This window comes from Lissotriton helveticus, chromosome 10 (genome assembly GCF_964261635.1).
Source record: "Lissotriton helveticus chromosome 10, aLisHel1.1, whole genome shotgun sequence".
Classification (NCBI taxonomy): domain Eukaryota; kingdom Metazoa; phylum Chordata; class Amphibia; order Caudata; family Salamandridae; genus Lissotriton; species Lissotriton helveticus.
The window spans coordinates 925,296,572-925,322,892 of NC_136071.1; the positions used below are offsets into that span (position 1 = coordinate 925,296,572).

At 44.6% G+C, this 26,321-nt stretch overlaps 1 protein-coding gene across 1 annotated transcript in view; it reads right to left on the reverse strand.

Annotated features, from left to right (window-relative positions):
- Positions 1-26,321, reverse strand: part of PTER (phosphotriesterase related) — a 280,600-nt gene that overhangs the window by 87,093 nt on the left and 167,186 nt on the right. Inside the window, exon 4 of the mRNA XM_078663580.1 lies at positions 623-763. Within this exon, the coding sequence (XP_078519706.1) occupies positions 623-763 (141 nt within the window). The remainder of the gene's footprint in view (positions 1-622; positions 764-26,321) is intronic.

The following is a 26,321-nucleotide window of genomic DNA, read 5'->3' on the forward strand; positions in this document are numbered from 1 at the left end:
TTAATGGGTACCCTCATACTCAACACTTTACAATGCGCATGCATTTACTGAATCATTATCATCAACTGTGAATTAACTGATGATGACTGTCCACTTGGGCTTGATGCATAACATATTTGACCAATAAAGCAAGGGTTAATAAACTATTGGAGCTTTACCACATAACGATGAGTCAAATCACTGGCTGTTTAATGTGTTTACAACAACATATTCATTTTCTGATTTAACAAGGGTCTGTGCCTTGACGAGATATATACCTTCAAGGTACGACAATGTGAAGTTAAGATTAGTAGAGATAAACTTACCTTTATGTAATTACCTTCATGACATTTCGGTGCTCCATATTTAGGCAACAATAAATTGGCACCTCAATATTTCAAAACTTTTTTTGATATACAAACCAAACAGACTGAAAAGCTGATGTAGTGCAAATGTTCAGTAACACAAAAGCTGCACAAAGCTTAAAAGTTTAATTTTCCTAAGACATAAACACTTAACCTGTGATAGACTTACTCCACAAAATAACATTTTTATTCCTGCTTGCATATTTTGATGTTTGAATAGACAAGGGGGCAGAGTATATTGAAACATGTTTTTCTATCAAATAAAATATTAACAATACCTGTTGATTCTTTCATTGTCTGATGGCATATCCACTTTAGGGTTGAATTGGTAATTAAGTAGTTCCGTACCAAAGAGGTCATACTCCAGGTAACATCCCAGTTTAGCAAATTCAAGTAGCTTCTGCTCATCAAATATTGTTCTAAAAGGATAAACAAAAAGTTAGACATTTAAAATATCAATCTTGAAGTAAACTTTGTTTTATTGCTCATCAGTGTGGCAGAGTTGTTACCTGTGGCACAATGATGGAGGAAAACATGCTCCATCTTGCGCCTTTTGTGAGGATATTTCGACCAAAGTATGTTTCTGTCACTGGAGGAGCTACCTTGAGGAAAAAACCCAGGGCAATTTGTTTTTAACATTTCTGTGGTGGATAATGACATTCCTATCAACGTTTGTGGCCTGGGGAATGTGCTCTTAAATTGGGGTACAATGTCAGTACATCAGGAGCATGAAGACCAAAACAAATGCAGCAACGAAATATAATTGCCTCATTGTAGTCCCCATAAGATGTGGAGTCTTTTCCCTTGCATGTTATGGACACTCTGTACTCAAATGTGAAAGACTGGCATCATTTTCATAGTGGTCTTTCATTCTGGCATTACTATCAACCATAGTTTTGACCAGGTCATTTTAGATTCATGGCCTAATTCAATCCAAATGTTCAAACCACCACCATACTTCAGGTGTCAAGAACTATAAAGAAGCCTCTGGCCATGATTGTGTCATAGCAGCCAGCCCATCATGCTTTTAAAACAAGCTCCCCAGCCCGTGGTTCACCTGGAAATGCCAGAATGATGGAACGGGAAGTATGGCCCTGTTCAGATTGGATGTCCATTTTGCCTGCATTTCTGGTGGCATTGCAAGACGTACAGAATAGTGGAGCATCATGAGGTGCTTAAAGGAATCTGACTCTTTTCAAGTGGAATTACCATTAACACACTTATACATTTGAGGGATATTCCACAATGAAAGGAAAGATTGGTGTAGCAATCCCGCTTTTCTGGATGGTCACCCTAGGTTTGTAGCCTTTTTCTGTCCTCTATTTTTGCTGTTTTTTTAACGCTGTGGACTTTAATCTTGCTAAACAAGAGGATAGTGTCTGTGCTTCCTCCTTTAAACATGGTTAAAATAGTATATCCCTGAGTGACATATTTAAATACCACCTGTGTACTGCAGCACCAATGGTTGCCATCCAGAGGGTTGACCAGTAAAGCATGGCTTTTGGCCTACCATGCGTACAATTACTGTAATGGCCAATACAACTGCAGTCAAACCAACTCTTTTTGACAGGTGGGAACCTCTGCTTTTCACAAAATATTAATATATCACCATTAACTACACCTTGTCATCCACAAGAAAGAGTGCCTGGTATTTTTAAGTGGAACATGTGTAAAATACAGTTGGCATGTTTCTCCAGTGACTAGACCACACAAGATTTTTTCAGCAGCACGGCGGGAGCTGGCGCCTAGAAAATGTCAAAGTACAAATTATAAAATGTAATCTGTAACTTTCAACAGGAAAAAGTTAAAAGTCCAATTCATTGATGTTAGCTTTTCAATAAATATCTAGGAAACATATCCTTCAGAAAGTTAATTTTTCTCTGCCGGAATCTCCTTGAGGTTCATTTGAATTAGCTTGCAAGCTACTGCCCAGCAAATGCTTGACATCTATGGGGAGTAAAAACTGCCCAGAGAGCAAAACAATGGCATAGGCTTGGTGACAAGATTGACAGGGTTTGGAGTATTTGATTCTTAGTAGCCCAGAGAAGACAGCTAGGCGGATCCAAAAACTTCATTAACTTGAAAGGATCAGGGGTGAGGTCTGCCATTCAATCAATCACCGCATTTATAAACTGCACTACTGACCCGTGGGGGTCTCAAGGTGCTGAGGGGAGATGCTTCTATTGCTCAAATAGAGAGGTCTTGAGTAGTCTTCTGAAGGTTAGCAGGTCCTGGGTCTGCTGTCGTAGGATGGGAGGGTGTTCCAGGTCTTGGCGGCGAGGTGGGAGAACGATCTGTTGCCGGAGGTCGCTCTTCGGATGCGGGGGACAGTGGCGAGAGCGAGGTCAGTGGAGCAGAGCTGGCGGTTGGGGTGTAGAAGGTGAGTCAACTGTTGAGATATGCCGGTCTGGTGTTGTGGAGTGTCTTCTGTGCGTGGATGAGGAGCTTGAAGGTAATCCTTTTGTTGACGGGAAGCCAGTGCAGGTCTCTCAGGTGGGGTGTGATGAACCCCAGGTTGCGTGCGTGGTCGGTGGGTGTTGGTACTGTTCCCAGTGCAGTCGGCTTCCGAAGGCTGTTCTTCATCTACTCGGCGACAGCTTTCATTCCTTCGTGGAGGTTGGTTTTGGCGGTGAGGGGGTCCTTGGTGAGGGAAAGGATCAGTTGGGTGTCGTCAGCGTAGGAGATGATGTTGAGGTCATGTAGTCGGGCGATGTGGGCGAGTAGTGCCATGTAGATGTTGAACAATGTCGGGCTGAGGGATGAGCCCTGGGGTACGCTGCAGATGATCTCGGTGGCTTCGGAGAGGAAGGGGCAGAGGCGGACGCTCTGGGTTCTGCCGGAGAGGAAGGAGGCGGTCCAGTCCAGCCAGAACCTTCTCTCGGATCCCAGCGTCGTAGAGGCGTGCGCGTAGGGTGTGGTGACAGACAGTTTCGAAGGCGGCTGACAGGTCCAGGAGGATGAGGGCCGCATATTCACCATTGTCCAGCAGGGTCCTGATGTCATCGGTGGTGGCAATGAGGGCAGTTTCAGTGCTGTGGTTGCTGCGGAACCTGGACTGGGATGGGTCCAGGATGCTGTTCTCCTCAAGGTAGTGGGTCAGTTGTCTGTTGGCAGTCTTCTCGGTGATCTTCGCCGGGAATGGGAGAAGGGAGATGGGCCGGAAGTTCTTGAGGTCATTAGGGTCAGCCTTGGGTTTTTTGAGTAAGGCATTGTTCTCGGCGTGACTCCAGCTCTCCGGGAAGGTCGCTGTCCCGAAGAAGATGTTGATGGCTTTCTGGAGATGGGGTGCAATGGTGGTGCTGGCTTTATTGAAAATTTGGTGTGGGCATGGGTCTGATGGAGATCCGGAGTGGATGGTGTTCATGATTTTGATGGTGTCGTCGTCGTTTATGTTGGTCCAGGAGACCAGGGTGGATGGTGGCCGTGGGGGCGGAGGTCTCAGTGCTGTCGGGGCGGTCGTGACGTTGAAGCTGTCGTGGATGTCTGCGATCTTGCGATGGAAGAAGGTGGCAAGGGAGTCGCACAGGTCTTGTGAGGGTGGGATGTTGTTGGTGTTGGAGCTGGGGTTGGAGAGTTCTTTCATGATGTTGAAGAGTTCTTTGCTATTGTGTGCATTGCCGTCTAGGCAGTCTTTGAAGGATGCCCTTTTGGCGGATCTGATGAGGTGATAGTGTCTGCGGGTGGCGTTCTTGTGGGCTGTTTAGCTGTCCTGTGTTGGTTCCCGGTGCCATTTCTTCTCTAGTTTTCTGCAAGTTTGCTTGGAGGCCTGGAGGTCCTCAGTTGACCATCTGGCGTTCTTGCTGGTGTTTCTGTTGGAGGGTTTCTTCATCGGGGCGAGGGTGTTGGTGCAGTCGTCGATCCACTGTCTGAGGTTGCGGGCGGCGGTGTCAGGGTCGGTGGGGTCGGTGGGTGGGCCCTGGAGAGGGTGGTGGTTAGCTGGTCTTCAGTGACTTTGCTCCAGCAGCGGCGAGGGATCTGTTGAGTGCCGTGGTGGGTCTCCGGAAGGTGAAGTGGATGCAGTGATGGTTGGTCCAGTGGAGTTCGTGGTGTGGCTGAAGGAGACGTGGGAGCTTGCGGAGAAGATGGGGTCAAGCGTGTGGCCGGCAGAGTGGGTGGGTGTTGTGACAAGCTCTCTGAGTCCGAGGTTGGTGAGATTGTCGATAAAGGTAGTGGAATTGGTGTCGTTGTTGTTCTTGAGGTGGAAGTTCAGGTCCCCGAGGAGGAGGTAGTCTGTGGATGCGAGGGCGTGTTTACGGACGAAGTCGGCGATGGATTTGCTGAACTGTGGCCAGGGTTCGGGGGGGTCTGTAGACGAGGGTTCCTCTGAGAGTGGTGTTGGGATCGGTGAGGATCTGGAAGTGCAGGTGTTCGGCGGTGATGAGGGTGTCGGCGGTGTTGGTCAAGACTCTGAGAGTGTTCCTGTGGACGATGGCAATTCCTCCTCCTGTTCCGTTGGTGCGGTCCCTGCGGGTAATCTTGTAGCCGTACGGGATGGCTGTGGTGATGTCGGGAGCCGAGGAGGGGTTCATCCAGGTCTCTGTCAGGAAGGCGACGTCTGGGGAGGTGGAGTCCAGTAGGTCCCAGAGTTCAACGGCGTGTTTACGGGTGGAGCGGGTGTTGAGAAGAATACATCTGAGGTGGTTGCATTCTTTCACGGTGGGTGGGTTGGCGGATCGGATGCTGGTGAAGCTGCAGTGCCAGCAGGAGAAGGGTCCTTGGGTGCCATTTGGGGCGGCCAGGAAGAAGGTGTGTGAGCGTCCGGTGTTGAGTGCGTGGAGGGTGCTGGCATCGTATCGGAGATGGGCATCGTGGTGTTCGCGGGGGCCAGGTGTTCTGGCGCTGGGCGCGGTCCAGCTGTGGAGGGGCACAGACGGACTTGCCTTAGGAGTGCCTTGGGTGCATCCGCTGCACAGCCACACAGCGGCCGCCATAAGAAGAGGAGGTGGGAGGGAGGAGCAGCTGGGAAGAGGGAGTGGACGAATGGGCAAGCGGGGCCGCAGGGGACGTAGCGGCGGGAAAAAATGGGAGGAGGAACTGCAAGGGATGCAGAAGGCAAAAAAGGGCACAGGGCACAGAGTAATGCAAGATGGAAAGGAGGAATGAAAACAAAACAAATAAACAATTAAAACAAAAGGCAATACAAATACAACCAAAGCAGACTTACGGCCTACCACTTGCCACAAGGGATGAGGCGCAGGTGGTAGCCTGCGGGTGGAGGAGGGACTTGAACTCTATTCACTGGCAGCTGGGACTCAAGGGCAGGGTCACACAGGTGACGCTGTGCGGCGTGGGGAGCGACCTGCCTATTCATAGTTTAAATTACAGAGAGACTGAGGAAGGGAAATATTTTCTCCCCAAGACTCACACAAGCCAAGTAGGATCCAAACACAGTAGAATGGAAGATACCCCCAGCACTGGTTTAGAATGAACTCATGGAATAGGACTGATTTATTCCTTGGTCACATCTCTTGGTGGATAAAAGGAGGGGAACAAAATCACAAAACTTGCTTCCAAGTGCTATGGTTGCACGAAGATTGCAGCAAGGAGCTAGAGGAGAATGCTTCAGGTTAAGATTGTGAACAAGCAACCTGTGATACGAAGAACATTTTGATAGAATGGGAGTTAGCCTCAACTCCTCCCGAATTGATGGCCGTCAGACAAAGCACCAAATATTCACTTACCCAGGAGAAGAAAACAGAGGTGGAGATGGTTGGAAAACAATAGGTTGATGCTTCATGTTCAGGACACATTGAGAAGATGACTTGTGACAGAATAAGAAACATATAATAGGTACATCAAATGAGGCTTCCCACTTAGAACAGAGTTTCCCTGTAATCACAGCTGCTAGATTTCAATATAAACAAAAGGAAGTTAAAAATAGTCTTAGTGATAAAGCAAGAAACTATACTTCGATAGTTAGCTGTGCCTACCTCTCTTATTTTAGTACAGAGACAAGACACATTCTGCGGAACTTAATCAGACAAATGGCCAATTCTCTCTCGCCTAACAAAACCCAAACAAAGGCGCAGAAAGGGGAAGGAAGCTATTTAAAACAAGAGAGGATAGCAAGTCACTTTAATAGGAGCAAAAAGAGCAACTTTCAGTTGATCAAATTCCAGGAAAGCCTTGCTCCCCATCGCAAATAATAAAGTGGACAGGTACCCTTACACTATACATCATATATTCTCCAAGAGAACTCCAAGTACCAGCCTTAACATCAATAAACTGATTCCATCATCGCAAGTTATCTAACAGAATCTAGTAATGATCACAGCATGTCATAGGGTCCGACGAAACAGGAAGGGATTACAAAAGTGGCATAAGACAGAGAAGATAAGTTCTAAAATGTTAGAAGAAAGTCAGATACATACTGAAACTTCAGTTAAGACGTTGCTTAAATTAATCTTGAAGGAGGTCACGAAGATTAAAACCACCTAAAAGATACATAATGAGCAATTTAATACCTAAATTGGAAGGAGGGTGAATTACCTGAAAAAGTGGAAATGATAGTATAAGATATTACACAGATATATGAACCAGTAGTGAAATTAGAAACTGAAATGCAAAAGAGATTTAAGAAACAACTTAACCTTATGAATGAATGAATGAATGAATGAAATTCTTTATTGTGTAGTTAATTAAAACCAATTACAATATTCCAAAGCATAAGATATATTACCTTCACGTGCTATTATAAAAAACAGATACAAACAATTAATACAGCATTTAAAATTTAATGTAACCTTATGAAACAAACTGTGTGCAAAGGTGAGTAGATGGCATGTAGATCTCATCCTTCATAAAAACAAAGACACAACTGCTAAGAGCAAAACATTAGAGAAAGATAGGGACAATTATCCCAAGTTCTTGCCAATCTCTAAGATACATCGTATCCCTTTATTGCCACCAAAAACAGAGCTATCATAGTGTTCTTTCAAAACTACATTCTTAAAGATAAAATACTAATCAAGATTTATGATTTAAAAAAATCAAATCCTCAACATCTCATTTTTCTTATATTACCTGATTATGCTTTTTCTACTGCAAACCATTTGAGAGAGATGAGAACTCTGAAGTCTGAATGAAAAAAATGGGAATCTCTGCAGCAATAAAGGCTGTGATTGATTTGAAAGTAGCTTGACAGGAAGACATGTATGTGTTTCATTAATCCACTGAAGTAAGAAGACAAAAAAAAAAAAAACTTCAAACTAGCATATCTCTAGAAATGATAACGGTTAAAAGAGGGATCCATATAAACTACCGAATCAAATTATCTGCTGGAGATATAACAGAAACACTACCTCCCTGAATGTTTCCAAGTGCATTGAGTATGAAGCAAGAAGAGAAGGAACTGGGCTGTTATTGAATCTTGGTGATGATCAAAATCACCAGGATAAAAGGGTCTGAAAGGGAAGGTGAGGGGTGGGCTAAGGGACTGGTGACAAAAAAAGAACACTGCCAGGAGAAAAATGTATATCAGTTTAAGAATAATAAAGAATGCTCAAGGTTGTGACTATTAACCTGAATGGATTAAAAAAAAATTAGAAAGGTAAGCTCTCAATTAAGCACAGATCATATTAATTCATGAAACACAAGCTTCCAAAATAACCATAGGTATTTTATTCTGGGGATGGTTAAGTATAGTTGGATTCAGGAGATTATATTTGCTAGTGCCACTGCATGTCATGGAGGAACAGCTATACTTATTCAACGGCTACAGAATGGTCGTATAATTACGTTGATGACTCATCCTTAAGGACAATAGGCAAATGTACATTTAAATTGACTCAGTCCTTCATGCATAATAGTTTCGTATTATGGTCCCACCATGAATGATCTTCAGGGGGGACCCTTGGCCATAGGGACTCTTCAAATATATGGTAATGAGATAGTAAAGTACGAAAAGATAGTAGAGAAAATGTTTGCTTGAATTAATACAAGCATATTCATTGAGAGATATCAGGAGAGCACTGTCCCATTATGCTTGGCAATATACTTATAAAAGGCCATGTTCGCTATCTCTGTAAGGTGAATTGTTTTCTGATATAAAATGTGGTAGCACAAAGATTAGAATTTTTCCTGTTATATTTGTAGATAATTGTATAGTTGAATTCATGATAGAATGGGGAAGCACCATCCGAATGACTGCCAGACAGACATTGTGATGCAGTGGCATGCTTTTAGACACTAAATCAATCAATCAAGAACATTTGTAAATCGCGCTACTCACCCGCTAGGGTCTCAAGGAGCTGGGGAGGGCTGCTACTGCTCGAAAAGCCAGGTCTTGAGTTGCTTCTTGAAGGAGAGATGGTCCTGGGTGAGTCGTAGGTGGGTGGGGATGGTGTTCCAGGTCTTGGCCGCCAGGTAGGTGAAGGATCTTCCTCCGGTGGTGGTTCTGCGGATCCGTGGGACAGTGGCGAGGGCGAGGCTGGCAGAGCAGAGCTGGCGGGTTGGCGTGTAGAACGTGAGGCGGTTGTTGAGGTATTCGGGGCCCAAGTCGTGGAGAGCCTTGTGTGCGTGGGTGAAGAGTCTGAACGTGATCCTCTTGCTGACGGGGAGCCAGTGCAGGTCCCTCAGGTGGGCGGAGATGTGGCTGTGTCGGGGAATGTCCAAAACGAGTCGTGCTGAGGCGTTCTGGATGCGCGGGAGTTTTTTCTATAGTTTGGCGGTGGTCCCAGCGTAGAGGGCGTTCCCGTAGTCCAGACGGCTGGTGACGAGGGCCTGGGTGACCGTTTTCCTGGTTCCAGTGGGGATCCAGCGGAAGATCTTTTGGAGCATGCGGAGTGTGTTGAAGCAGGAGGAGGTAACGGCGTTAACTTGCCTGGCCATCATGAGGGAGGAGTCAAGGATGAAGCCCAGGTTGCATGCGTGGTCCGTGGGCTTGGGTGGGGGGCCCAGAGCAGGGGGACACCAGGAGTCGTCCCAGGCGGAGATGGATGGGCCGAGGATGAGGACTTCTGTCTTGTCTGAGTTCAGTTTCAGGCGGCTGAGCTTCATCCAGTCTGCGATGTCTTTCATTCCGTCCTGGAAGCTGGCTCTGGCGGAGGTGGGGTCGTTGGTGAGGGAGAGGATCAGTTGGGTATCGTCGGTGTAGGAGATGATGTTGAGGTTGTGCTTGCGTGCGATGGCTTCGAGGGGGCTCATGTAGACGTTGAAGAGGGTGGGGCTGAGCGAGGAGCCTTGAGGTATGCCGCAGATGATCTTGCTGGCTTCTGCGAGGAAGGGTGGGAGACGGACTCTTGGGGTTCTGTCGTCGAGGAAGGAGGTGATCCATTCCAGGGCCTTTCCTTGGATCCCAGCGTGGCGGAGGCGGGTTGTCAGGGTGCGGTGGCAGACCGTGTCGAACGCGGCCGAAAGGTCAAGCAGGATGAGGGCGGCGGTTTCTCAGTTGTCCAGCAGGGTCCGGATGTCGTCGGTGGCCGCGATGAGGGCGGTCTCGGTGCTGTGGTTCGCTCGGAATCCGGACTGCGATATGTCGAGGGAGCCGTTCGTCTCCAGGAAGACTGTCAGCTGTTTGTTGACGGTTTTCTCGATGACTTTTGCACGGAAGGGGAGGAGCGAGATGGGGCGGAAGTTCTTGAGGTCTGAGGGTTCTGCGGTGGGTTTCTTCAGGAGGGCGCTGATCTCGCCGTGCTTCCAGCTCTCCGGGAAGGTGGCGGATATGAAGGAGTTGTTGATGATGTCCCGAAGTTTGGGTGCGATGATGGAGTCGGCCTTGTTGAAGATGTGGTGTGGGCAGGGATCGGCTGGGGAGCCCGAGTGGATGGTGTTCATCGTGTGGGTGGTATCTTCCATGCTGACCTGAGTCCAGGCGCACAGGGTGGTGGTGGGGGGTGTAGATTCGGTGGTGGGGTACGAGTTCGGAGCGCCGAAGCTGTCGTGTATGTTGACGATCTTACGGTGAAAAAAGGTGGCCAGAGAGTTGCAGAGGTCTTGAGAAGGCGTGATGTCGTTGTTGCTGGCGTTGGGGTTGGAGAGCTCTTTCACGACGTTGAAGAGTTCCTTGCTGTTGTGGGTGTTGTTGTCCAGTCGTTCTCTGAAGGATGACCTTTTGGTGGTGTGGATCAGCTGGTGGTGTTTGCGGGTGGCGTTCTTGAGGGCTGTCATGTATTCTGTTGACTGGTTGTGGCGCCAGGCTTTCTCGAGGTCACGGCAGGATTTCTTGGAGTCTTTGAGATCGTTGGTGAACCACGCGGCTTTCTTGCTGTTGAGGTTGCTGGGAGGGTTTTTCAGTGGAGCAAGGGTGTCGGCGCAGTCGGTGATCCACTGTGTGAGGTTGGGGGCTCCTTCGTTGGGGTTTGTGGTGTTGGTGGGAGGGTTTAGGCTCAAGGAGGTGGTGAGTCGGTCGGTGGTGATCTTGGTCCAGCATCTTCGGGGGGTTTGTTGAGGGCGGTGGTGGGTCGTTGTTTTCCTGAAGTTGAAGTGTACGCAGCTGTGATCAGTCCAGTGGAGCTCGGTGGTGTGGCTGAAGGAGATGTGGTTGCTGGAGGAGAAGACGGGGTCGAGCGTGTGGCCGGCGTAATGGGTGGGGTGTTGACCAGTTGCTTGAATCCGAGGTTGGTGAGGTTGTCTAGTAGGGCGGTGGTGTTGTTGTGCTGGTCGTTTTCCAGGTGGAAGTTGAGGTCTCCTAGGAGGATGTAGTCGGGGGAGGCGAGGGCGAGCGGGCTGATGAAGTCTGCGATGGCCTCGCTGAAGTGTGAGCGTGGTCCCGGGGGTCTGTAGATGAGGGTTCCTCTGAGGATGGTCTTGGGGTCGGTGTGAATCTGGAAGTGCAGGTGCTCTGCGGTGGCGAGGGTGTCGTCGGTGTTGGTCGTGATGCGGATAGTGTTTCTGTGGGCGATGGCGATGCCTCCTCCGGTCTGGTTGACGCCGTCCCTCCAGATGATCTTGTAGCCGTCCGGGAAGGCAATGGCGATGTCGGGGGCTGAGGAGGCGTTCATCCAGGTTTCCGTGAAGAAGGCGACGTCTGGTGCCGTTTTGTCCAGGAGGTCCCATAGTTTGACGGCGTGCCTGTGGATGGAGCGGGTGTTGAGCAGGATGCACTTGAGGTGGTTGTTGTTGGCGGCTGCTTTGGCTGGCGTGGTGCAGGACCGAGTGCAGGTGAAGTAGCATGCGTGGCAGGTGAAGGCTCCGTGGGTGCGTTTCGGGGTGGCTTGGTAGCAGGCTGGATGTCGGCCAGTGTTGAGTGCGTGGAGGGTGGCGTCGTCGTAGCTCAGACGGGTTGGCTGGCTCTGGCGGGGTCCAGGGGTTCTGGCGTTGGGCGCGGTCCAGGCGTGGGCGGGCGTCGACGGGCTTGCCTTTGGCGTGCCTTCGGCGCACAATCGGCACGCGTTCCCCGACATTTATGGCGAAGTGGGAGGGAGGAGCATCTGGGAGGCGGGAGCGGGGCGGCGAATAGGGAGCGGGAGACAGGAGAAGGGGGCGGGGCCGCAGGAGAGCAGCGGCGGGGAGCAGAGGGGGGGTTGGAAAGAGCAGGAAAGCGGAGCAGGGGAGAGCGAGGGCAAGCCTGGGCGAGCGTGGAGAGCGAGGGCAAACCTGGGCAAGCCTGGAGAGCGGTGGCAAGCCTGGAGAGCAGGGGCCCTAAGTAGAGGCGGCAGCAAGAGGGCCAAGAAGGCAGCGGCAACAGAATCCGGGGGCCGTGCGGTAGTGGAGTGACCGGGTCAAGGGACACTAGTAAGAATTGATGGACAGGATGAGTTTAGGTCAATTTTTCATGGAGCAAGCAATTTTAATGCTGGTAGACAACTAAGCAATTTTGTTTAATCCAAAATTTGGTGCAGCTATTATAAGCAGCGATGCACCTGTCAAGAAAAATAATACCTGAAATGAGCTTCTAAATTATTTTGCAGATGAAAGCTTAATTTCGCCAAAGAATATTTGAGTAAAGTGATAAGGAGAGGATGTTACTGGTGTGGTAGGCTAAGCCACAGAATACGAAGAATGATATCCTACTGATCCTTAATCTATTCTGAATAGAAAAAATAGCTACCCCAATGTATAGGGAGGAAGTCATGAAACCAGTCAAGTATCTGCCAGTGGACAAATCTCCTGGGTCTGATACTCTATGTATTACAGTTTATTACACCTTCTCCAATTTTCTGCTGGAACATTTATTTACATTATATAACCACATTTGGCAAACAAGACTGTATCCACATCTTTTAGGCAAGGTACTTTGTGATCTTTTTTATAAAACCGAAAACAAAACCGAAACAATGAAGCTCATATGGTTTACTATACTTTTCAATACGGATCATAAGATCTTCATTGAAGTATTAGTTTATTTGTTAGTCAGTATGGATGGAGGTAAATAGGGCCTAGTCAAACTGGTTTCATAACAGGATGACGGCCTGTAGCACACACGTTTTTAGCTGGAGATCATTTCATACCTGTACTAAAAAAAAATACCCAGCCTTAAATGTTTTCACAGACACCAAAAAGACATTTGACAATTTACCCAGGAAAATGTAAATTGAATGAATGTACCCCACCAGTTCATTAAAGTAGTATTGTATGCATATCAGTATGAAAGGATCAAACAACAAATTTACTGCATATTAAGCATCTGCTAATGGTCAGCTGAGGGACTAGACAGAGATGTACCCAGTCTCCTTTATTATTTTCCTTCTATATAGAACAATTTGCCATTAAACTGAGGAATGATCTTGCTGTGAGCAGTTGCCTTTAAAGGGATATTAAAATGAAATGATAGGCTGATGCTCTCATACTGTGTGTGCTACAGGGCACTGAATATCCTGCTCAAACTTTTTAAATAATTCATCTGTACAAGCAGGTATCTGGGTATAAAATTAAGGGAAGAGAAGCAATGCAATTTTTTCAATTTGTGACCACCCAGCTTAATATCACTGCCGTGAATAGGGCATATCTAGGTATTTACACAACTAATAATCTGAATAATTTATGTGAACTACATTACATCCTCCTTATCAGGAAGCTATGGATTCAACTGAAAAGATGTGCTCAAAAGAGAAATTAATTGATAGGCTGAATTAACCTGATTAAAATGACAATACTATCTCAAAGTTTCTTTCCAAAACATTTCATGTAAATTAAGAAAAAGCTTCTTTGCAGAATCAAATTCGATCATAACTAAATTTATATCAGCTAGAAACAATTTTAGGATTGGCAGATGTAAACTATGCTGCACTGGGTATAGGGGCTACCCAATCTGGAGATATAATATAGTGGGCAGATACTTGTTTATCAGCAGCATCTTATGCCTCATGCCTGGTTCCGGAAACTGGGCTAATAGCGTTCTGGAAGCAACAGCTAGTCCAAAGAAGCAAAATTAGTTTTCTGTTTAAATAAGGCCACCTCAAATTCTTAAAAATAAATTAGACCTCAAATCCTTCAAATTGACATACAATATATATATTTGCTACGTAAGCACTGAAAATTCCCTTTTTACTGGAGCTCACTCATATTTGGGCGAACACAGAAATTTTAAAATGTAATAAGACCTGGGAACTTTGAGGGGTCTCCCATTTAGGGGACATACAGCCTGATTCATGTACAGGCCGTTTTGCGTGGCCCTAATAGCGAATCATAGCGACTCGCTATTGAGGACACGCAAAACGGCATTCATGTAGGAATTGCTAATTAAATAGCGATTCCTACATGTTCTTTATTTGCGAGTAGCAATTTGCTACTCGCAAAAACTCCCCATTCATTCCTATGGGCCAAGAGGCCCATAGGAATGAATGGGGAGTATCCCTTAATTGCGAGTAGCAATTTGCTACTCGCAAATAAGATAGCGATTTTAAGGGTGCCAGGGGTGTCCAAAGGACACCCTGTAGCACCCCTAAAAAGCACATTTGAACAGGTGTTGCGCACACACATGTCCAAAGGACATGTGTGTGTGCAACATGCAACTTAGGAAAATGCTTTTAAAAGCATTTCTCTGAGTATTTGCTATTTACCGAGAGGTCTGACCTCTTGGTAAATAGCGGCCCCAAAAGTGCAAAATCGCAATTTTTTTTGTGTCATGAATAGCATTTAAGGAATCTCTATTAGAGATTCCTTAAATGCCATTCCTCGCAAATATGCGAATTCTTACATAGCGATTTTTGCATTTGGGATTGTGAATACCAAATGCAAAAATCGCACTCGCTAAGGGCCAGATTCTCAGAATCTGGCCCTTTTGCGAGCGCTATTGGCTACATGAATCAGGCTGATAATGGATTAATTTTAAATACAATTTAGTTCTTAACTTAAAGCACAGTTTGACAACCCAGCTTAAGGGACTTTTATATTAAATATTAATAAGTAAGGGATTGGCTTAGAGGTAATAAACTGAAATATACCTACATATGTAAAAGGGGAGGAATAAAAGAAATACATGTCTAAATGCAGGTATAATCGAGGTTCAAAATAAAGATTGAAAAAGAGGCTCTGTTCTCTTAATTGAGACTAAAGGGGTAGAGGCAGGAGTATCATTAAAGAAAGATGAGTTAGCTCAACTCTATGAGAAAACATGCAAGGTAACAACAGGCTCAAACTATAGGAGGAAGAGAAACCCAGACCAGAATCACCAGTCTGCCCTGGACCCGCTGTTTCCCAGCAAACACCTCCTTCCGATTTGGTGATCGGTCAGCACTACTTGATCGTATTTGCACTCTTTCCAGAAACTACATCAGCAGCTTCCAGTATACACATCATAGGCCAGTTGAGGCTGGTCAATTTTGGCAAACCAATGTACTGAATGACTGACTGACCATCTAACAGGATGTTTTACTTAGGCTACCAATGCTTGCCTGACTACCAAGTCTGATGTAGTATATCTGAATTTAATCATGAGATCATGAAGCCCCACACTGATTCGCAGGCTTGCATTTCAAAAAATGGCGACAGTAAATGTCACCCTGTGAGTCACCAAACAGAACCCTTAGAAATCCGAGTGTTCATTCAAATAGCAGCATTGACGGGCAGAGCTGGCCAAACAGCAGGACCAGGTTCGGAGAGGGAGTGCGCCAGCGGCTACTACCTCTTCTGACCAGTGAGGAAGAAGAGGATGAGGAGGGGCCCTCAACCTCTGGAGAAATGTGCAGCTGCGCCCTACACTATGGCCCTACCCCACCCATGCTCATTTACAGAGCTGCCGAACAAAATGGTATCCAGCAGGGGATGGCTGATACAGCAGGAGACCTGTTTTGTCCGTAACATCGGTGCGGGGCAGCCCCTATCGAAGGGGTAAGGGGCCCGCACACAGTGTTCGGTCCGAGACTTCCTGGGAGACCGGGACTTCGGTAGGAGTATCAGTGGGCCCTGGAGAGGGCTACACATTCTGCAGACCTCTCACGAACCGCCAGATATCCTTTAAACAGGGATTGGGTTTAACTGTCCCAACAAGCCCACCGGCCGATGCTTGCTTCAGAGGGGAATGGAATGATAGGAGTGCCCCGTGCTGTGCCACTGACCTCAGGACCATTGTTGAGTGGCCTAACCTGCTGCAGAGAAGGGTAGAAGTGGACCAGACACACAAGCATGTACCACTTTGCGATTTCAGCGTGCACTGATTGAGCCTTGAGAGGTTGACTCCTAAGTGGATGACACAGATAACTCTGGGACGGGGAACAAACGCTGTGCCCACAATTGCCCCCAAAGTTAGGAATTGTGCCTGATATAGAGATCGAGCCGAGGGACTTGGTTGAGGCCAACTAATTCTTTGCAGAGCCTTCTCAGGGAAGTGCCTGACTTCAAGATGGTGACTGGGACAAGTCTTGACCACCTCTGAGGGGGACTCCAGAGGCTCTGGGCCACTCATAAACTGAGCTTTTGGGGCATCCCTTCGGATTCCCCTTTACATAGGCGCTCCATCCTGGGGGTATTTCAAGGATGTGATGTCTACTGTACTATCGGGCCAGGAAAATGCCTGACTCTTAGATGGTGCCTGCCCTCTGCCCCCGTTTGGCCTGCTGTCTTCTCCAGCTCTCTGGCGTCTGCCTCTCCCGGCTATCGAGCCTCCTGCTGATGGCACCTTGATAATCACCGAAACAATATCTCAATGCCCATCTGGATTTTGTTTGGACAGTAGGTTTCTCATCTCTCCAACTCCCAACCGGACATCCGGCTTAGCCTCTCCCCATCTCCCTGTTTTGTCTTCCTTCCACTTCACCCCCTGACAGGGGAGTCTGAGCATTATGGCCAATGCCCGGTGCCAGACAGCTATAGAGGAGATCGGCACTGGTTTATCCCCTTGACCGTCACCAACCCAGCCGGATATTGAGCACTGTTTCTCCCCGTTCTCCCTTTTTTGTCTCCTTCCTCCCCCTCCCTTTGACAGCGGAGTCCGAGCATTATGGCCAACGCCCGGTGGAGCTGCCAGACAGCTATAGAGGAGATTGGCCCTGGTTCTTCCCCTTGACCGTCACCTACCCAGCCAGACATTGGACACCATTCTCTCCGCCTCCCTGTTTTGTCTCCTTCCTCCCCCTCCTCTAACGACTTTACCTTAACACTGCGTTTTAATCCCATGTTTGATTATGCTTTGTAACAAATGTAACTTGTAACCTGTAATTCACTGATCTTCATGTAAAGCGCTCTAATACCTATGGGTCTAGCCAGCACTATATAAAACCCAATAAATAAATAAATAAAAATAAAATAAATAAAACTATTAGCTTCTAATATATTTTACAGTATTTAAAGCTTTGTTGCACACCAGTCGAATTAAGAAATGGGTACTAGGTGCTGATGCAAAATGTCTTAGATGCAAAGAAATTGGTTCTTTGGAAAATCTGTTTGAGGGGTGGTAGAAGATACAAGGAATATGGGTTGCTCTTTAAAACGTTCTAATTTTTCTATTCAGAGTACTGATAAGAAGGAAAACTGGTCTTACTGGCATGTCTCCCGTGTATAAGGGAAAATGGAACATGGCGACAATATAATCTACATTGCAACATTGTTGGAAAGCAGGTGGATTACTCAATAGCAGAAAGACGACAACTCCCCCGGATTCAGGAATGATATATCACAAAGAACCAAATAATGTGCTGGGAAAATATATCGTAAACGAGGAACAGTTGCAATTCAGAAAGAAAAAGTCTGGGGACACTTTATCTAAAATATAAAATATCATGGATTGGGGATAATTCTGATTATGCAGTCATAATTTAGGATTGGAAAACTGATTAGAGGGGATGTTTGGGTCTTTTTGCTACTGCTTGATTAATTCAATACTGAACCTTCCAAGAAGAATAGATGGGGTCAATTTATACTGTAATGCATGTACATGATTGATCATTATATTGATGTGAAGTATTGTTATATGGTTCCTACAAAGTTAGTAGAACTGTGTATTTAGAACAACAAAACTTCATAATATAGAGATTGAGTCTTCTTATAAATCAGTAAATGTTGGTTTTTGGCTAGCTCACAGTATCACATCTAAACCCATTTCAGATTTATTGATGTTACTGATAACATCGAACATGACCACTCTGATTACCAAGGAAATCAAGGAAACATATCTAACCCTTTTGTGTTTCAGTTTTGCATGGCCAAAGTGTCACTAAGAAAAGTTACAACAATGCATTTTTAAACGTTCATTGAAAAGCTTTAATCTTTGCAAATAAATCATAAACTGCGGTTATTAGAAAGAATCATTGTTATAAGCATAATTAGAATGGTGAGAAAGACAAACAATTCAACCATGGTACTTGTTCATAAAGTTACGAAGGTTACTTCTACCTATCACGAATTTTCCTATGCTAAAGAGAGCATGTTAGGAGTACCCATATGCCAGGCCTGTTGGAATGACATTACCTGATTGATACCTTGGTACTATATGTCAGGAAGCAGCATTAGTATACTAACAAATGCACCAGTCTAAGTGTGCAAACCTGCACACCTCTCTTGCGCATCTATCTTCCATTAAAGGATGAAAGTCGGGATAGTGGCACTGCATCTCAATCACAGCTCATAGCAGTGTTCCATGATGACTCTGGCGGGAAGTGAACCTCTGACCGACTTCATCATGGACACTGTTTAAACAATAAGATGGCAAGCTTATCCCACTGTGGCAGAGGTGCAGAGCATGTCTTCTCAACTGTGCGACCCTTGAACTAAATGTGCAGACTCCAGGGCGACAATGTCTATCACAAAAAAATGTGTGCATGTTACATTCTTGCATTAGGAAAAACATGTGCAATCTACGATTGGAAAACGAAAAACTAAAATAGAGACTAAATGTTAGCTGCATACAGTATGTCAAATTCTCCTCTGGCATAAAAACATATATATAAAAAAATAGTGGTAACTTATTTTAATCTTGTGTATTTAGAGTCAGAGCGCATGAACTGTGTGATTGAATGGCAGTTTCACATTACCCAGATGAAAACAAACCAGCAAGAATCAGTCTATAGCAAGGCGAAAAATCTAGAGAAACAAAGCAGAAAAGCCCAAGCACTACAACCATCCCTTTGGCCTATTGAAATAGGTCTTTGGTAACTTCTGGCTAAGTCTGAACACAATTTATGGATGAAAACTGACAATTGCCTTCAGCTTGATATTCAGGTGATTTTATTGATATCCGACTGTACTATTCAGCTAAGGAAACTTTGAAGGATTAGTCTTCCCTTTAGGCCAGCAAAGTGTAACATACAAGTGTCTGCACTGATTGCCAGCACATTGGACTTCGGTAATGGTCTGTATTCTGGGATTTCTTCAATTTTGTTAAAGAAACTGCAAGTAGTCGAATATAATATGGCTAGGTTAGCTACTATATCAGCTAATTTGCTCTTGCAAAATATTGGTTCATGCATTAAAATGTCTTTTGTTTAGTGCCAGTGTTTCCTGAGCAAAACAGTGCCCTGTTCATTAAGTGATTGTTGGTCATACCCCTTACATTTTTAAAAAACACCTTTACTATGCATTCTTTATTTGTTTTTTAACTATTTTTATTGTTCATCATCAGAGAAAAAAACTGCTGAAACAATTAATCAATTCAATATATATATCTAATACAACAAATATTCTTCAATTAAGACTTAGTATCTTAAACCAAACAACGAGATGCTAAAAAAAAAAAAGAAAAATAGTATGAAAATAATATTCTAAAAAAAAAAATTAAAGCTTAAAAGATCTTAAGGAGAAAAACATAAAAGTGGGGATCATACAATATCAGCACAACCAACTATAATCCCATCTAAATAAGCATCTCCACCCCCCCTATTGAGTTAATCATCTAGCTTTAATTTCCATTTTTCAATTGGGGCCCAAACCCGTTTACCAAGCTGCCTTGCCCTCGTACCTTTTTTTTCGTACAGAGCTTTCTCCATTGTATAAATAGCTAATAATTTTGAAATCCATTGTTGAAATGATGGAGGATTAGGGTCTTTCCATGCCATTGCGATACAAAGCCGGCTCAACGTCATTGCAATAAATATGAATTCTTGATGTGGTACATCCTGCCCCTCCTTTGACACCCCTAGAACCATGATTTCATTAGATAACTTAATAAAGATCCCCAATTCATCCTTGAAGAAATTTTCTATAGCTTGTCTAGATTAGGACAAGATGCAAACATATGTATAGTGTCTGCCTGTAAGCTTTGACATCTTGGACAAGAAATCCCATTCGTATCCCCCCACCTGGCTATTCTTTGCGGTGTATAGTATAATTCGTACATGGTCTTATAATGTTGTGCCTGCAAGTTTCCAACCTTTAGGATAGTATTTCCAAACATAAGAGATTTTTCGCTCTCATTCCCAACAAGACTTCATTTAGTTCTCCATTTATCAAATACCTTTACTCTATCATCCTCATTATACTGACATAATGTACCATAAAGTTGAGAAATTGAACATCCCTCTTCATCTGAACAAGTTCCATCAGATCCACCCTAGTAAACTTACAATTCCCTGCTTGTTTTTTCTGCAAAACTGATCTGATCTGTAAGTATTTGAAAAATCTGCGATCCAATTTATATAGCTGTTGCGCTCTTTCAAATGATATTAAACCTGATTGGTCCATAATATCTCCAATTGTCCCAACCCCAAGATTATCCCACGCCTCATCACTTGATCATGAAACACCTCTGGGAGCAGCTCATTCATATACAAAGGGGTATAAAAGTTCATTCTTCCTAGTTAAATTTTTTTCCGGATGGTTAACCAAACTGAAATGGCCGCGCCCAACACCTTAAACTTCGCTTTTTTATAGTAGTTTAGCTCCCTAAATGTGAGTAGTCCCTTGTTAGAGTCCAAGACCAGCAGATCATATATATCCGGACTACCGGTACTGCACCTCCAGATATCTTTCGTATTCCCACCTAGGAGTCCTCTACAATACTGAAGAACTGAAGCATAATAGTAAACCTTGAAGTCGGGTACTGCAACACCCCCCCGATCTTTAGAGAGTGCCAGCATCTTTATGGCCCTTCGAGTTTTGCCCTTAGCCCATATGAATCGATTACAGATCCGCTCAATTTCCTTAAACCAATTGTTAGTGAATATTAAAGGAATTGTGCGGAAAAGATATAAAATCTTGGGCAAAAACAACATCTTTATAACATTGCAGCGACCTATAATTGTTAAATGTAGATTGTCCATCCTATCAAGATCTAGTTTAGCCTTTTTAATTACTGGGGTCAAATTTTTCTCCACGACCTTAGATAGATCAGACATTATAGTGACACCCAAATAGACCGCAGACCCTGTGACTCTCTCGTCATTAATCACAGCAAATTGATTTACGACTACTTGTGTTTTCCCTTGGTTCAATTTGTACCCTGACAGAAATCCATACCTTTTAGCCTGCTTCTCAATTTCCCCTAGCACTGTAGATGGTGCTGATGATGTAATTGCTAAATCATCCGCATATCCCAAAATTTTGGTCTCATATCCATTCAACACAATTGGGCAGATGTCTTTATTTTTTTCTATATGTCTTATAAATGAGTCTATATGACAGGCGAAGAGAAGTGGGGAGCAAGGGCATCCTTGCCGGGTTCCACGATCAATTTTATTACCTCACTTTGCTCCCCCGAGAACTCTTAGCCTGATACTCGGACTTCTATATAGGGCTTTTAGTGCTCCTATACATATTTTCCCAAAATTATATTTATTCATTGTTGCCCACAGAAAACCCCACGAGACCCTATCGAAAGCCTTTTCCGCGTCTAGCAGTATTAAGGACATAGGGTCTCGTGAGGCAGTCGTACCATCCAGCAGCGCAAATACCCTTCTTATGTGGTCGGCAGTACCCCTCCCCGGTATAAACCCGTGCTGCCAAGGAGAAACTACCTTCCCGATTACCAAACTCAGCCTAGTTACCAAGATTTTAGAGTAGGCCTTGGTATCACTGTTCATCAAGCTAATTGGTCTATATTCTTTTTAAGAAAAACAACCATTGTCGCTTCTCCCCATGAACCCGGTGGAGTAGCTCCGTTTTGTATTGAAACCATAAGTCTATTAATATCTGTTTCTACAATTGGAAAGAATTTCTTAGAAAATTCGAGTGGTATTAGATCAGGCCCCACTGCTTTCCCTGAAGGGAGATCCTTATAAGCTCTTTGTACTTCTTCTGGGGTAAAATTGATCTCCAGGGTGTTCTTATCCTCCTCTGAGAGCTTGTCTATGGAGGCAGCCTCTAAATATTCCTCAATTTCCTCTGCATCTGGATCCCCACTTTCCTGACTATATAATTTCTTATAGAAATTCTGAAATACTGAGCAAATTTTCTTTGGTGTTTTTACGATTCCCCCTGTCTCCGTGATCATTTCTGTTATCTGCCCCTGAGTGGCTACCTGTCGGGTTCTAATTGCTAATATTCATCCTACTTGTTCGCTATACTCATGTTGCTCTTCCCTCCTAGCTAAGTATTTTCCAGCCGCCTTTGAGGCATATACTTCACCCACTGCCGCTTTTGCAAGAGCTAGTTTTTGCGTGACTATTGTCACATCCTCTTTTCCTCTTATATTTCCTACCAGTTCTTCCTCTAGCATTGCTACTAGATGTATCTTCTTCTCAATAACTTCTTTTTCCAGCTTGCTCCGTCTAAGAGAATAACTTAAAGTGTTGCCCCTAATACCTGCCTTCAGAGCGTCCCACACTATTGCTGGTGACGCTGTGCCCCTGTTATTTTCCAGGAATTCCCCTAACCAACTTTCCATATGAGTAACGTAATTTATATCCTGTAACATAGCTCTCTCAAATGTCCAGCTGGTTACCCTTTCCTGTAAATTTGATAAAGAGATCTCCATGGAAAGCGGGTTGTGGTCTGACATCAATCTAGGCATTTTTTTAATCTTCACCATCGGTATCAGCGAGGGAGAAATCAAAAAATAGTCTAGACGAGCTAAAGTTTTATGGGGGCAGAATAATATGTACTGCCTCCCCCTCCATTTATTTGCTCTCAAATATCGATCAGCCCATTGTCCTGCATAAGCTGTATCAGCGCTCTATGGCTTTTCATCTTTTTACCAATAAACTTACTGGGATCATTTGTACACAACCCATTAAGACCATTTATATTTAAATCGCCACACAGTATAATGGGGAGAGGCCAGTTAGGTAGTTGCAAATTTATATGATTAAAGGTCTCCGGGTCGTCAACTGTTGGTGCATAGATACAGCAAAAAGTAAAATGAAAGTTTTGCATTTGACACTCAGCTAAAACCCATCTGCCGTATCTATCTGTCTGCTGTTTTTTTAGTGTAATCTTATTTCCCCGTGCTAATATTGCTACCCCACGTGTTCTAGTGCCCTGAGTTGTACAAATCAATACTTTATACCCCAATTGTTCCAACATAAATTTCTGAGAAATCTCAATATGCGTTTCCTGAACACAAATTAAATCAGCTTGCAATGTTTTAAAATATTCCTTCATATCCCTTCTTTTTCTTGCATCATTTAAACCACATACATTAATTGTGACTATGCGCATAATTTTTGTTTTTTTCCCCATTTCTAATTCCTTTTCTTTTCTGATGATGAATTTCCCCCCATTTTCTCCCACGACCACCCATCCCCCCTCCCATCTTCGCACCCCCCCTTCAACCCCCAATTCAGACAGCCCTCCCCCCACCATTTATTGGGGCATCCTGGGACAGAGGGTCCCCAGGTGTGGGCGTCCGAGTGATCCGAGCATCACCGTTCGCTAGATCTCCTGATTTATCGAAAAACTTTATCAGATGGCTAGCTTTTTCCCCCCTATTTTCTTGGTTCAGAGAGTTCATGCAGGTAGGCCTCCGCTTGGATCTCACTTGTAAAGTTCCTAGATGTTCCTTTGTAAAGAACTCTTAAACGTGCTGGATTTAGCAGATAAACAGTTGCTCCAATTTTTTCAAATGGGGCAAAGAGTTGCCTCAACCTCCAGCGGCGTTCAACCGTTGCATGAGCAAAATCTGGACGAACAAAGAACTTGTTTCCTTGATATTCTTTTTTACTCGTCGGTCGGGCCAGGTCATAGATCGCTTCACGTAAAAGAAAGTTTACAAAGCAGACCAGAACGGCCCTTGGGTACTGGTTTCCTTTTTGAGACCGCTTGGGGAGTGTAAGAGGAAAGCGATGAGCCCGTTGAACTTCATGTTCCAATTCCCATGTTTGGAGTTCAGGCATGGTAGACTTTAGAAGGTTGATAATATATCCCTTCGGATCGCTTCCCTCTGCCCCTTCTGCAATTCCCAAAAAGCGGAGGTTATTTCTTCTCCCCGATTTCCGAGATCCTCCACCTTTGTCATTAATTCTTCAATGATACCAGCTTGGGCCTTTTCTCTGCTTTGGAGTTTAATAACATCTAATTCCAGATTTTCTGTACGGCTTCCCACCGAAGCCATTGTGTCCACTATCTCAGTACAAGTATTATCAACCTTTTGGATAGCGCCTTGGAATTGTTGAATAGCATCGTGATTCCTTTGGCTATCCGTTTTAACGTCTGAGTGAAATTCCTTTATAGTCTTCAGGACCTCACTCAGCGATGGTTCCCCAGAAAATCCTAGTTTACCAGTATCGCGATGATGTCTTTCCGCATCCTTCTCAACTGCCCCACTGTTCGGATTTTTGAGTTCTGTGTCTCCTATAGATGTAGGAGTCAAGCTTTTCCGGATGTGTTTAGATTTTTTCCTTGTTTGGTCCTGGTTGCTCCCCTGATCCGTTGTTTCATCATCCATTGGATTGTGGAGTTTTCTATGTCTTTTTTTTTCTCCACCTTCTTTTTAGATATCGAATCTCGACAGGATTCATTGTTGTCCTTTATATCTCTCTAATGTGTCTGATCGAATACTTCCAGATTGGCAATAGGTGATTTTTCGTCCTCACTAATTGCGCTTGTCTCTGCCAATTCACTAGAAATCGATAGTCAAGTTTCATAGATTTCAGAATTAGATTCCTCTGACGATTCTTCACTCTCTATTTGTAGCTTTTCATCTCCAACTGTGGTTTGTCCAGTAGCGGAACTATGATCCAAATCCAGATCCAGATCTTGATTAACCAGATCTACATCCATATCTGCGCTTGCTCTATTTGCAGTTAGTTCATCTCTGGGAGTCTTGTTCTTCATTACATCTTGTAGCTTCCCATTGTTGATATTATTGCTGTTGCTATTGTCACTTTTATTGCCTTCGTTCAAGGCTTCCTTTGAAACTGGTACAAATATATTAGAAATCCTTGGTTGTGTTTCGTCACGCAATCCCGTTAGTTTTGCTGCAGCCTTCAGGTTTTTGATGGTTTGCAACCTCTTAGCCTTCTTTACCATAAGTTCCGCCTTTTCATCAGCTTGATCATCGGATTTTTCTTCGGGGTAACGTTCATTTGTCTGTTCTTGTTTCTTCTGTTTTCCCCTCTCACTCTCTTTCTCTTTCTCTTTCTCAGCAGTTTTTATAGCATTTTTGCTTTTGCTTTTGATTTTCTCCATATTGTTTTTATGTTTTGCTTTGCCATTAGCATTATCCTCCATACCTTCTTTTCCATTTTCGGCCTCTTTAACCTCTTGTGCCTTCAATCCTCTAGTTTCTGGCCTTCTAATGGAATTATTGCTTTTTAGTTGGCAGCTCATCATTTGTCTTAAACTGCTTTTGTAATTCAAAGTTACTGATGTATTTTTGGCAGCTAATTTGGCCGCTTCATTTGCTTCAATCATTTCAATTGCTTCATCCCCAGAAAGCATCTCGGGATTTTCTTGGGCCTCTCATTTGCTCGCTAGTTTGCCCGGGGTTGTTTGAGACATTTTCTGTGCAATTTGGGTTTGTGCTTGAGTTTGTAATACTATTGCCTCCATACAGGTTCTTTCAAGTTCATTGGGGTCATAAAACCCTAAAGTACAATCCCGCTCTTGATTCTCCTTAAAAAGAAACCTTATTGTGACCCTGTATGGCTTTACCCTCCACTCAAGTTGCCTCAAACTTTGCCACAGTCTCTGCTTATCTTTATACATTTTTATGTGAAGGCTCTCCTTATATTTAGCCTTGCCCCCTGGCTTTCTAGAGTAGATAAACTGAAGTGCACTCATATAGACAATCAGTCCTCCCCAACTTGCCTGCTTTAGCCTTCGTGCCTTACTCCACAAACACCAATGACAGCAGAAATATATGGCATATCCTTAACAGATCCGAGCACAATAATTTACAGATAATTTGCAGATGCTCCCTAAGACCAGAGGCTTGGGGCGTGGCGATCTCGCTATACAGCTCACAGTGAGTAGTGTTCCGATGACGCCCCACACAACAATCAGCAGACTGTAGGGGCCAGACACAGCACAGAAGGAAGTCCAGAAGAGGCCAAACATGACTGAATGCGACCCCCCCCCCTTCGCGCACCAACAGAGAGGTAAAGTGCAACGAGTAAGATTACTTCTAAGAGCCACGTAGTACTGACGTTCTGGTGTGCTCCGTGCCTAGTCTGTAGATTTACAGCACGAGATCGAGTAAATCCGGGAGAGCCGGGAGAGTTAGCAAATTCTCCCGACATTGCCAAAAGTCACCAGAAAATCTCCTGCGCTCCCGCAGTAGTCCTAGGCTCC